The sequence below is a fragment of the Pygoscelis adeliae genome, unplaced genomic scaffold (assembly GCF_000699105.1).
Source record: "Pygoscelis adeliae isolate BGI_AS28 unplaced genomic scaffold, ASM69910v1 Scaffold50, whole genome shotgun sequence".
Lineage (NCBI taxonomy): Eukaryota > Metazoa > Chordata > Aves > Sphenisciformes > Spheniscidae > Pygoscelis > Pygoscelis adeliae.
The window spans coordinates 860,523-873,548 of record NW_008823963.1 but is presented as its reverse complement, the minus strand read 5'-3'; the positions used below and the strand labels follow the sequence as shown (position 1 = coordinate 873,548).

The 13,026-nt window shown below is 41.7% G+C and overlaps 1 protein-coding gene across 1 annotated transcript in view; it reads left to right on the top strand.

Moving 5' to 3' along the window:
• Positions 1-10,643, top strand: part of ATP10A (ATPase, class V, type 10A) — a 116,393-nt gene extending 105,750 nt beyond the window's left edge. Inside the window, exons 16-21 of the mRNA XM_009323697.1 lie at positions 1,497-1,622; positions 5,995-6,195; positions 8,411-8,491; positions 8,579-8,683; positions 9,016-9,203; positions 9,934-10,643. Of these exons, the coding sequence (XP_009321972.1) occupies positions 1,497-1,622; positions 5,995-6,195; positions 8,411-8,491; positions 8,579-8,683; positions 9,016-9,203; positions 9,934-10,639 (1,407 nt within the window). The 3' untranslated portion in view covers positions 10,640-10,643. The remainder of the gene's footprint in view (positions 1-1,496; positions 1,623-5,994; positions 6,196-8,410; positions 8,492-8,578; positions 8,684-9,015; positions 9,204-9,933) is intronic.
• The last annotated feature ends 2,383 nt before the right edge of the window (positions 10,644-13,026 follow it).

The following is a 13,026-nucleotide window of genomic DNA, read 5'->3' as shown; positions in this document are numbered from 1 at the left end:
CCACTCTTCCCCAAGCCTGTAGCGCTGCATGGGGTTGTTGTGGCCGAAGTGCAGGACCCGGCACTTGGCCTTGTTGAATCTCATACAGTTGGCCTCGGCCCATCGATCCAGCCTGTCCAGGTCCCTCTGCAGAGCCTTCCTACCCTCGAGCAGATCAACACTCCCGCCCAACGTGGTGTCATCTGCAAACTTACTGAGGGTGCACTCGATCCCCTCGTCCAGATCATTGATAAAGATATTGAACAAGACCGGCCCCAAAACTGAGCCCTGGGGAACACCACTCGTGACCGGCCGCCAACTGGATTTAAATCCATTCACCACAACTCGTTGGGCCCAGCCATCCAGCCAGTTTTTAACCCAGTGAAGAATGCACCCGTCCAAGCCATGACCAGCCAGTTTCTCCAGGAGAATGCTGCGGGAAACAGTGTCAAAGGCCTTACTGAAGTCTAGGTAAACAACATCCACAGCCTTTCCCTCATCCTTTAAGCAGGTTACCTTGTCATAGAAAGAGTTGAGGTTAGTCAAGGAGGACCTGCCTTTCATAAATCCATGCTGACTGGGCCTGATCACCTGGTTGTCCTGTATGTGCCATGTGATGGCACTGAAGATGATCTGCTCCATAACCTTCCCCAGCACTGAGGTCAGATTGACAGGAAGAAAGGCGATACCAAAATAGAAAATGAAATGTAAAATAATATTAAATGAAATTTTAGTGTGATCCTAGGGATAAGGAAAATCATGAAACAACTGTGATAACACCATCATTTACAAGAAGGTCTCATCTAGATGTACAGTACCCTGAATTTTAGTCAGAAGTAGAGCGAAACTGGGTGATTCATTTTGTCACTGTGATTTGGCAGTCTGCACAGTCCCAGAGGAGTCTCATCTAGTGTGATTTTTTCATAGACAGTTCTAGAAAATATGTGACTTTAAAAATCCCTCAAAATACTGATATCTCAGGACAACCAAGTAAACTTTATAAGCCAGGATTGCAAATGTAATTAAAACTAATATTTTTATTGTTTTGTCTTTTAAAGTACAGTAATTGTGATGCCACCACTTAATTGTGCTTTTCTTATTTTATTCTCTGGAAATTCATTTTGCCCTGTAAGTACCCTGTAGTTTTTACAGAGAAAGATGTTACAGCCACCAAGATGTTCACACATGGGCCCTGAGCCTTCATGCTCATGCAGCTGCAATTGCCAGCCATTCTCCCACCTCTCGCTTTTTGCTGCTGTTTGTCACCATCTGGAACGTAGACTGTAATCTCCTTTAGGCGAGGACCGGGTCGCCTTGCATGTTCTGCCAAGCTGCCGGGTTTGCTCACGGGTCTTCCAAATCAATGCAGCAATAGCTGCATTTCAGATGCACTGTAATGGATTCCATTCTTCATCAGGACAATTCTCATTGACTGTATGAGTTGAGAAGACTAGATTTACTGTTGGTGTTGAAAGTGACGCTTTACAGTAATTATTCCAACTTTTCTTTCATTAAAGGCGGTGATGGCAAGTGACTTTGCAATCCCAAGGTTCCGGCATTTGGAGAAGCTCTTGCTTGTTCATGGCCACTGGTGTTATTCACGACTCGCCAACATGGTGCTGTATTTCTTCTACAAAAATGCAGTAAGTGTTTGATTTGGCAGCTTTATGCCACCACATGTTTCCAGGGTTTATTTTGTGCTAAGTGAGCATTAGGTCAGCCTTCAAATGGTTTATAAATAAGCTGCAAAGAAATTTGCAGAGTTGAAAGACAGCTGGCTGCCATTTGCAGAAGTTCAGGACCCATTCCATAACAGCTACAGTGCGCTGCTGAATGTGCAAATTAGGTAACAGAAATAACAAGCACTGCTTAAGAAAAGTTTCTTTATAGAGCAGTTTTGCAGAATTTAGCTGGCTAGACATAGGAGTCTTTAATGCCAAAGCCATCCAGCATTGGTCCAAAGTAGCCGTTGAGTGTGTTTTCTCTTCCTGACCCTATCTCATCGTTGCTTATGAATCACTGTACGTATTCCCTAGTGACTTGGGATAATTTGAGCTCTCTCTGTAGAGATTGGGAAGGTTTTTTCTTGATTTATCTTACTCCCAACTAACCAAAAGGGTTCATTAGAAAGGAAGCACACCGTGGTAAAGAACAGACTACATGTCTGCATTTCCTCCCTGGTGTATGAAACGGGAGTTAGTCCAGTAGTGGGCACTGAGCCAGTAGCAGCTCGACTCCTTGGCCCTAACAAAGGTCCTTTGCATTGATCTTGGAGTACAAAGATGATTGATTGAAAACTGCCTAACAAAACAACCAAGAATTCCATCACCTAGGTGGGAGTCACTGGCAGGCACGCAGATCTGCTCATTTGCAACACCTACAAATCACCTTGGGAGCAAGGGATGTGAAGAAGCAGGAAAAAAAGGAGAGCCAGAGCTCCCAGACTTCTGTTTGCTTCAGAGGACAGTGTGTGAACTGTGAGCAGGAGACTGGATTTTATCCTCAATATCAGAAAAAAAGTAGCTCTCAGTTTTGTAAAAGTTGCTTTCCAAATTTAATCTAATCCTCAATTTTTTTAATTAGTGGCAACTTTTTAATGCAAATTCCTCTTGGCCTGACTAATCCCCGTCTGATCTCAATCTGAAGGTAGGTATTTTATCGGGAGAAGACCATCATTTGCGCAAAATTTTGAACTTCATAGGAATACCTAAGGGAGCTAAAGAATTATTAAAGCGTCCTTGTGTTAACACAAGCATGTTAAAATACCTTCTGTGGTCTGATCAGAAACTACATGCAAGCACCCTTCCAGACATAAAAGAAAGAAGGACCTTGGATGGTCTGAACTGCTGCCTGAGTCTGAAATAACAGATTTAAATAATGCTGCACGGACTGGAGAGCCGCCTGTTGAAGCACAACAGTGAAATATGTGCTGGTGTTCAAATGCCTGAGTTTTAAGGCTTGATCCTGAATGATCCTGAACATCTGTACTCCCACCCCCAGTGCTGTATGTTTCCCAGATACCCTTTGGCTTGACAGTATCAAATCTGAACTTCCAAGAAGTGTATGCAGAGCCATCTAACATTAAAATAAAAAAAAAAAAGTAATACACATAAGACATTCCAGCAATCAGCAGCCAGAGATGTTGTTTATACATCTACATTTTTGTTCAGCTCTTGTAAAATCTTCCATTTCCTTTGGTACAACTCCCCTTGATTAGGAGTATTATTTCTTATGCCATTTTTAGTAAGACATTTTCAGAAGCTGCTGCCTCAAGGCTAGAATATATCTGAAGAAATCTCTTTGTGTTGGCTCTGCTTTGGCAGCCTTGAGAGCTTTCTGAGCAATACTTGTTGCTACTGACTCTAAAACTGTAGTGGGGTATCCAGCATACAGACATGAATATGTCTGACACAGTGCCTGCCCTTAAGGAAGGAATATTCAAAAATGAAAGATGTGAGCACCGGATCCTTTTGCAAGGAGACGATTCTGGATGATTCTCCGCAGAGAGTCAAGAACACTGCAACTGTTCTGCAAGTTTTCTGTTTCCTCAAGTGTTTTTTTCCCCATTTGCTCCTATTATGAAATTTTCCATTCTCTACTAGAACCTATCTAACTCAAAGTTTAAATTCCAAATTTCTGCAAAAGCCATTTGGAAACTCAGATGACTTATCCAAGAAGATGCTTGGCTTGGTGGAGATAATAAAAATACAAGTAAAATATAAACTAAAACATAGTGTCACTGGAAATATCTGAGCTTGATGAAAAGGGATTTCGTGTAAACAGAATTTTACCTGCACAAGGATGCACTGTTTCTTCCCCTTTATACATTATCTCTGCAAGATAGCACTGGACATTTTTTGACATATACTTCATTCACTGAGAAATTCTGTGTGGGGCCACATTCATAAAACAGTCTCATCTGGGGGAAAAAAAGGAAACCTTTTTTATTTAAAATCTGATTCAATTTTTATGTAAATTTGTTTTGACTTTTTAGGGGGGCAATGCCCAGAAGCAAGAGGCAACATTATATTTGAAATTAAATTAAACACTTGTTTAATCCAAAATGAAATTTCAGGGGGAAAAATCTGATTTACGCTTGGTTACTGAAATGTCATTTATTTGTACAGCTTTCTTTGACAGCACTGCTGAGACCCATACTAGAGGTGGTAGGGAAATTTTCAGCTGACTGTATTTTCATCAAACTACCTATTTTTGTCAGAGCCAAACTGTTTCCAGGACAGGTTAATTTTAGCAAGGCTCTAGAGAGGAAAATTTCTTAGGTCCAGGATTAGCTGGATTTTGTTTATTTCAAATGAGTGAGAGAAAAGTATCTAAATTCACGTTTATTGCAATTCCATTTTGAGAAAAGACTCAGGAAGTTTTGTTGCTTTTTGGGTGTGGAAAGGAAATACATTTCAAAATCTGTTCAATTTTGAAATGAAATTGCCGTCTCCCAGCCAACTGTACTGAAGAGGGTAAGCTCTGGTAACTCAGTCTTGTTTTGGCCAGAGGAAGATATTTTTCCTGAAATGTATTTACAGAAACGTTTCTAGAGGTGATCCCTAAAAAAATACTACCATCTAACTTTTAATAGGTTAGTTTATGGTATGGGCTCACAAACAGTGAGACGTATGTTGCTGCTGATATACAAGCCACTTCAACATAGTTTGCAGACATTGCCTGAAAATATATATACAATATATCTATATATATATACACATTTACGTACAGCAGGACTGACCCTCTTATTCTGTGGCAATTCTCCTTCACAAGATAGGCTTACTCTCCTTATAGCAGTTTTCACTGACTAAGCAGACCATAGCTTTTTTTTTTTCTCCTATGTTTAAATTTCAACCACATTTTGGCATACAGCTAGAACAGATCTATATTTTCCTCTGTATATCTAAAAATGATGAAGGGTTAACATCCTCCAGCTCACTGAAAGCTTTTAGACTACAGAATACAAAAAGAAGAGGAAGTGAAAGGAGAGGTCATGTCGTTTCCCTTCTTTATGGTTAAAATGGGGAAAAACCTCGAGGGACAGTTACCAAAGTTTTTCTGGTTACCTTCCGTTTAGTGTTAATCTCTTTACAAAGAATAATAAAAATTGCAGTTTTAGGAGGACCAAGCCTGGGAATTTATTTCCTTCCCTAGGAAGCCGCCCATCTTTTTCTGGGCCTCAAATTCCCCCTCACAGGTGAGATCAGCACCTCTCCTGAGCCCTAAAAACCTCTGGATTCTCCATGCTGCAGAGATTGTAGAAGAAATGAGTTGTGTGGTTTGTCCCTTTTTGAGTGATTCCAACCCAACTACATGAACAATCCCACTGCAGCTATGTATGCAACTGATTTCTTTACACAGCTGAAAAGTAAGGGACACTGAGGAATCTTTACAGCACTACTAATCTGCTGAATTTCAAAGCACAGAGATAGAATACTTAAGACAACTTTGCTAGACAGTTTCACCTCCCTTGCTGCTGCTAGGCTCATGTTGGTCTTGCAGAAAAGCTCTGCATTTACCTATTGTAGACCAGAAACAAACATCTGGGACAAAACATCTCAAGCCAGCAGAGGATTTTATCATGGAAATGCTTATTCTTACAAGAGTAATGTAAGTGTAAGTGTAATTATTCTGATTCTAAGTGCTATCAGATCAGTACTCATATACCTAGAAGTCAGTGATGGGTGGGAGAGCTTTTTACGGTTAGTTAAATTGCACCTCAGAGTTTCACTTGAACTGAAAGTTAATTTTGTGTGAAGTCATCCATGACACCTGAGATCTGAGGTTCCAGCAGCACAAAGACTTGCAGGTGTGCCAAATGTTTGTAGCTTAGCTAAGTGGTCCGGCCATCAGGAACAATGAGTTAAAGACTAGGTATCCCTAGAAGGATTGCTCACATGTTTAGCGTTCATAGATAAGTCCTTGCCGAACTGGAATCAGAATGCTTTGAGAACACAATGGGATGATGGCCCTGCTTATCTTGTCATATTTACAGCATTTCTCATTCTGTTTCAGATGTTTGTGGCCCTTCTCTTCTGGTACCAGTTCTACTGTGGGTTCTCTGGCTCGTCAATGGTTGATCAGTGGTATCTCATCTTCTTTAATTTACTCTTCTCTTCTCTTCCACAACTGATTACTGGCGTGCTGGATAAGGATGTGCCAGCTGAAGTGTTAATTGCTGTACCTCAGCTTTATAAAAGTGGCCAGAATATGGAGGTAAAAACTTCTTGCTTTTTGTAATTTTTTTTCCTAGATGTCTTTAGTTTCAACTGAAAACCAACGCTGCTCCCAAAGGGTGGATGACTGATAAAAACAGTCTGAGAAGTCACTATTATTATTTTGTGATATTTCTCATCTGAGTCAAAGTCTCTAAATGCCAAAAGTACATTTAAAACAAACAAACAAAAAAAACCCAGCTATAGTTTGAAATATGTAACAGGAGAGAACTGTATGCTTTAAGTCAGCCTAAGCTGAACACCTCCCTCATGGTCCAGGCTCACAAATAACCACAAAAGTAGAGCATATTACACCTTGTAGACTAGTGCGGACTTTCACAGAATAACCTCACAGTACTTAATCAAAACTTCAGGCTCCAGCCCTTTACAAACAGTCAGAAGAGAAAGATGTCTTTAGGAGTAAGCACGGAGGTCGATAGACTTAGACTCTGAGGGAAGTAGTCACCAGCAGATGACAGATTCAGCTGAAATGTCTGTTGAAAACACCTTGTCCACATCTGCTTGAATTGTACAATGAAAATAGAAGAAATTGCAGGAGGGATTCGAGCCAAACCATTTCTGGTAATTACAGCTACAGCACACTGTGGGAAAATCTTTCTGCTTGGCAAAACTATCCATACTGAAACATTGCTTCCAAGGCAAAAGCCTTTCTTAAAAGGATCTGAAGTTGTGCCCTCTGAGAAGAGACACAACCTCTGAGTGCCTTTTGCCTCTGACTGTACACCTGCATTTGGTACCCTACACATCCAGTGACATTGCTAGACACTGTCCTGGAAAGATGAAAGGAGAATTTTAGCGTAACGTCTTTCTAGTGCTTTAGTCCAAATTCACTCTTTTTCACCCAGCTGTTGTTTTCCATTTTCTACATTTCTTTTGTTCCAGTGCATTGCACTTTAAAGATCTGTAACATTAATACCTTCCTTTCTTGCACATTTTTAAGGTGATAGAAATCTGGTAATGGCTTAAGCTTGTTGGGAAGTTGTGTCGGCCTGTCTTCAGCTGGCAAACTGAGAAGTCTCCCAGGTTGACAGTGCAAATATTTCTCATAGGCAAGCCCAGGGACCGTTATAAGTTTGTTTGAAATCTACTTTTCTCTGAATAGTTACCTAAAAAGGCATTTCTAAAACTTGCCAAAAATCTTGCTTCAGGTAGGATCTCTTTCAAAAAGATATCACCGATTCAAAGCCTATAGTATTCTAGAATAATTTAGGGTGGAAGGGACCTCTGGAGGCCATCTGATCCAGCCCACTGCTCAAAACAGCTTCAAAGCTAGATAAGGTTGCTCAGGTCTTTTTCTAGTCCAGTTTTGAATGTCTCCAAGAATGGAGATTCCGCAGTCCCTCTGAGCAAGCTGTTCAATGCTTAACCGCATGTTATTTCAGTAGGCCAAAGAACACCAGAATTGTTTCTAAGCGTCTCTGAATTCTCATTTTTTGGCTGCAATTGTATTCTCTATAGAGGTAAAGAGTCCTGATGAGCCCAGTGGTTGCAGACGTAGCCTATATCCCAAAATTAAATAAATAAATATTTTGTCATTTTTGAACTATTTTTACTTATATCCAGGTCTTTTATATGACCATCCGTACCCCTGCAATTGTATATTTCTTTAAACACAATGTTAGTTTAATATTGTTTCTTAGCAAGCAATTTTGTGCCCAGACATACAGATATATGTGTGTGTGTGTATATGCATGTTTATTTATGTATTTCTAACATAGCATACATTGCTGCATTGCTTGCTAAAGATCACTGTTGTGGATCTTCTTTTCTAACTATGTGTGCATTTTCTGTTTTCTCTCTTGTGAATAAACACTCTGTGCTCGTACATACATGATGTAAAGCGCATTTACTCATGTACTTACACCTCAGAGAGCTCCTCCTGACATCAGTGGTCTAACTGTAGTGCATAAAGTTGGGCACCTTCATAAATGTTTGCTGGCCTGAATGTCAGATTCAGATTACACCCTCTGCCGGGGGAGGGGGGGGAAAGCAGAAGAGTGTCCTCCCAGAACAGAGGGACTTGCAGGTTGACTCCTCATACTTCATCCCCAAGTGTATCTAACGGATCGGCAAAGTTGTGAAGCTATTTGCTCAAGCCTTAAAAGTGCCCATTGGAATATCACCCTCAAAATACCTGTCCCAGCAAACAGCATGTTCATTAGGCTCTGATTTTCTTAACTTTTTTTGTGCCACAGGAGTACCAACCACACATGTTTTGGATGAACATGATTGATGCTATGTATCAAAGCCTGGTTTGCTTCTTCATCCCCTATTTCGTAAGTGTTTGGTTTAAGCCATTCTATTTCAAGCATTTTGAGAACTGGCAACACAGCTTGGGCTAAATTCTGTCTCCTTCTTTACAGACTTACTATGATTCGGAGGTGGATATCTTCTCCTGGGGGACTCCCATCACCACAATAGCTCTTTTCACCATCATACTACATTTGGCTATAGAAACCAAAACTTGGGTAAGGTACCCACAGCCTACATAGAAACTCGCTGACATATACATAATTCTTTTCTTAGTGCCATTCTTCAAAAACAGAAGATGGTCGTTTCATCCCCTCAGCACATTCTATTTTTAGCAAGCATTTTAAGCAAACATGAAAAAGGTTTTAAACTGTGATATGCGAACAGCTTTGTAGTGTTGTATCTATAATAAGAATTTTTGAGAATACAAGGCTCTAAACTTTGCTGTGCATGGATTTGGCTCCAGAAATTAAGAACTATTAATTCAAAATCACAGCAAATTTCTCAGAATATAAAGAATCATTATTCTTTTGTTGGTTTTTTGTCCTAGACTTTTCTCCACTGGTCATCTTGCATCTTCAGTATCCTTTTATTTTTCTTTGTGGCTCTGGTTTACAATGCTTCCTGCCCAGTATGCCATCCTCCATCCAATCCCTACTGGACTATGGAAAGGCTGATGGGAGACCCTATGTTCTATCTCACTTGCATTATCTCACCAGTCGTTGCACTGCTGCCCAGGTATTGTATCTTCTCTCATACCTTTTCTCATATATGAAAGCACTTTACGCATATGGTTGGGAGGGCAAGAAACATTTCTTTTTCCACTCCCTCTCTTTCTTTTTGCCTTACCAGCCAAGTCAATTTTTTTCAGCAGCTGATTACATGAAGTCAGGTTGTCTAACCTTTTCTGTGCTCCTGACCACAGGAACAGACCACAGCTCCTGGCCATAGACCACAGGAGTGGGATAATAGTAGACTGTTGGTCGAACCTCCTGGCCATGCAGAGATTTGCTACCCTGTGAGGTTTTCCATGATGCTTCCAGATTCAACCCATCCTCCCCTAACATGCACAGTACAGGAATTCTGATAGATAGATCATAGATACCATAGATACCAACCATAGATACGTTGTGGATGTACTTGCCTACTTATGGATGTAGGAGGCCTGCGCTGCAGACTGATCCCCATTGCCTTTGATTCCTCATCAGGAAAGATGAAAGAGCGTGTGTAATCACAAGGTGGATCACTGGCTAAAGGCGCAGATTTGTTACACTGCTTGTTATTAATCAAAATATTAGCACAGCATTCAGAGCTTTTCATCTGCAAGCTTGCTTGTGTCAAACATAAGAAAGGCACATAAAACTCTTATTTTTCTGTGTCGTACTATTGTCTTGGATATTTTCTTTTAATAATATCTTGGGTACTTCCTTCTTTCAGTTCTTTTCACGTGCACGTTCTCCTCCTGCAGATTTCTGTACAGAACCCTTCAGGGAACACTGTTCCCAACCCAGCTTCAGGTTGGACGCCAGTTGAGTAAACTATCCCCAGAGATTCGCACCCAGCTTCTGACCAAGTTGAATGTAAAGGAGACAGTACGTCAGACACAACCCTTTGCAGGCAGCTTCTCACCAAGCCTTGGCTCAAATGTTAGTGATTGTTACAAGGCTTATAACCAAAGCACACCTGTGCCAACATCTCCTCAAACAAGTGAGTCACTTTTCCAAGAGCACACAAAGGCAGAACATACAACAGATCAGACTGTGGCTGCCTCTCCCCAGGGTGCAGTGTTGTATGGGGAAAACAAACTCCGCTCATCAGCAAGTAGTCTGGAAAGGTCCATGGGATTTCATGAAGTTAGACACAGCACTTCGGAGATGGAGTCGTTGCCTGTGGGAGCAACATTCCCGTGGAGCTCAGCAGTTGACCAAGCAGACTTCAGTTTGTTGAAGTGGATCACGTCAACTCCACTGTTCAGTCGCATTGGGACTGTTTTACAGGTGTCATCAAGCAGTTTACAAAATGAAACACAGGACAGTACGTGTGTGCTTGGCTCTTCTTTGCATGTGGACTTCAAAGGCTTAAAAGAACAGAGCACAAATAACTTGCAGGACAAAACGAAAGGGACCGCAGCTGATCATTGTAAAAGTGACAATTCCGAGACCACCTTTTTATGACATGGGCCTTGAATATATTTATATATTTTCTATTTGCACACATTTATAGTGAGATTACTCTATTTGTTTCCAAAGATGAAACAGGAAATCAAAGGTACAGAATGATTATTTAAGAATGTTTAAATACAGTATATTGAAATAAGAGCTTTAAATATAAAAAGAAACACTTGAAAGTTCCATTTATATTGTTTTATTTTTTCATCTCATTTTGTAAGGAAATGCTGTCTCTATTTTTCAGATGCTTCTCTCTTATTCTGACACATACTGTAAAAGCAAAGGACCTATCTACCATATTCAAAAGCATTAGATTCAGCAACAATTATTGATATCATTATAGGCCATTCAGTAATCGAGGAGGAAAAACCGTGATAATGAATAGGCACTGTATTCCATCCATCATCTGCTTGCCAGGGTGTTTTGTCACTGGAGCAAACCATTAGGCAAGACTATTGAATTATTGTACACCTCTCTGTAAATGTTAACAGTATCTTACCACAGCATTAATAATACTGGTATTTTATAAGTGACACCATATTTTGATATTGCAGCCATAGCATTTTATGTGTCATGATAAAACAATAAATAAATGACCATCCATATTGCAAAGTGACTTCCCAGTCTGGCATTAATAGTAATTCAGCCCTTCACTCCGAGTAGCTAGCATGTGGCCGGTCACGGCCTCATATCAGGCTGTTCAACTTCTGAAGAAAAGCTGCTGCTTGTTTGTGAGGAACGATTTGGTGGCAAAGAGCTGGTGCATTGTGTCCGCCGTCGAGTTTGGCCTGGGAGGGTCTGTGATCTTCTGTGCTGGAGCACTACCACGAGTAGGATGCTTTTGCTGAAGAAGTCAGTCCTGCTTGCTAACGGAGGTGTTTTGTCAGGCACCTTCACTGTTGTTTCAGCCAGGTTAAATCAAGTCCGTGGTGATCAGGAAGGGGCATGACCAGCTGCGAGGGTGCAGTGCTGTGCAGAGGTACTTGAGCCTGGTCTAAGACAGGCTAGCTCCAGTGCCGAAGGCAGGGAGCTGCACTGCTTTCTGAGGTTATGCCTGAGCCGACCTTACGTGGTTGCACATCACAAACTGCCACTGGTACATGGGTGTGCGGCTGCGCTGTGCCGGCCCGACGGATCCCAGGCGGGGTTAGCCTTGGAGGGCTGCTTGGTTTTTTCATAGCTAGTCACCACGACCATGTGTGAACTAGCTACTGCACTTCTTCGTTTCCTCGCCGCGGGTTTTCAGATGGCCTTTGCCTTGCTTGCCATCAGTTGTGTAAGGCCAGAACTTGTTCGTGCCACACTCTGTGCCAGGCGACCTGGCTGCCGCATGGATTGCCTCAACCCGTTAAGCCACAGTGCCTACCATGTGTCACTTGCTAATCCACTCGGGATCTTTTATTTCAAAGATTTATCCACTGGCCTCTTCCCCAAAGGCGGAATTGGTAATATGAAGCTGTAAAATGCCAATGAAACAAAGAGACGTAAGCAATCAAAATAAGATCTGTCAGCCTGTAAATACGTTACCCTCATGAAACATGACACATCCACACGTAGCTAAACTACGTTTTGGGATTAGAATTGACTAGGGACAGGGCAAAGACGCTAAGGGACTCACAGGATTTTCAGTCTCCTGTGAACAGCTTTAAGCCATACGATTGATTAAAAAACGTACCTGAAGCACAACTTCTTTTTAGCCTCTAGTTAACAGGGAACATGGGTTTATGTATGTAGATCTTAGCGGAGGAAACCGCACCTGTTGACTTATTTGTTACTGGCTGAAAATGTTATGACATTTCTCTGCTTTACATTATTACGACAGAAACTGGGCAGTAAGAGTGGGCACTTGGTTTCTGTGAAGGTAGGTGGGTATCTGCACTGCCAGTGCCAACGCAAGCCGGGAGCCACTGGGGTGTGTGTCCTGACACACGCCTCTAAAGCAGGGCAGAGTCCCACGGCCTCGGAGCACTTCGCTCTCTGGAAAGGGAGCCTGCGGGACTCAGGTGGAGAAACCTCCTTTGCAAGTGTCTGTAGTTGGGTGACACAGTCCAGGTTTAGACATCTCTACTTGCTCTACCAGCCTCCTCGGTCTTGATAGTAACTGTTGGGATGACTTTGCGGGTAGTTCTTTGCAAGGTTAGCTGGCTGCGTTTAACACAAACTGTGCAGAGATGGCCGTTGTAAATAACTCACCTGTGTGGAGCTGCAGTGTCTTTTAATGTCAGAGAGGGAATCAAATGACACTTTGAAATGTGTAAATATTGCCATCTGGTTAGAAACGTTCTTCTGCTTGTAAAACAGGATCTCACAGAAGGACACAGTGTCAGATACCAGGTAGGCAGAGTTCATCGGTTTGCAAGACGTTAAATTCAGTAGTCTAAGAGGGCCGTGGG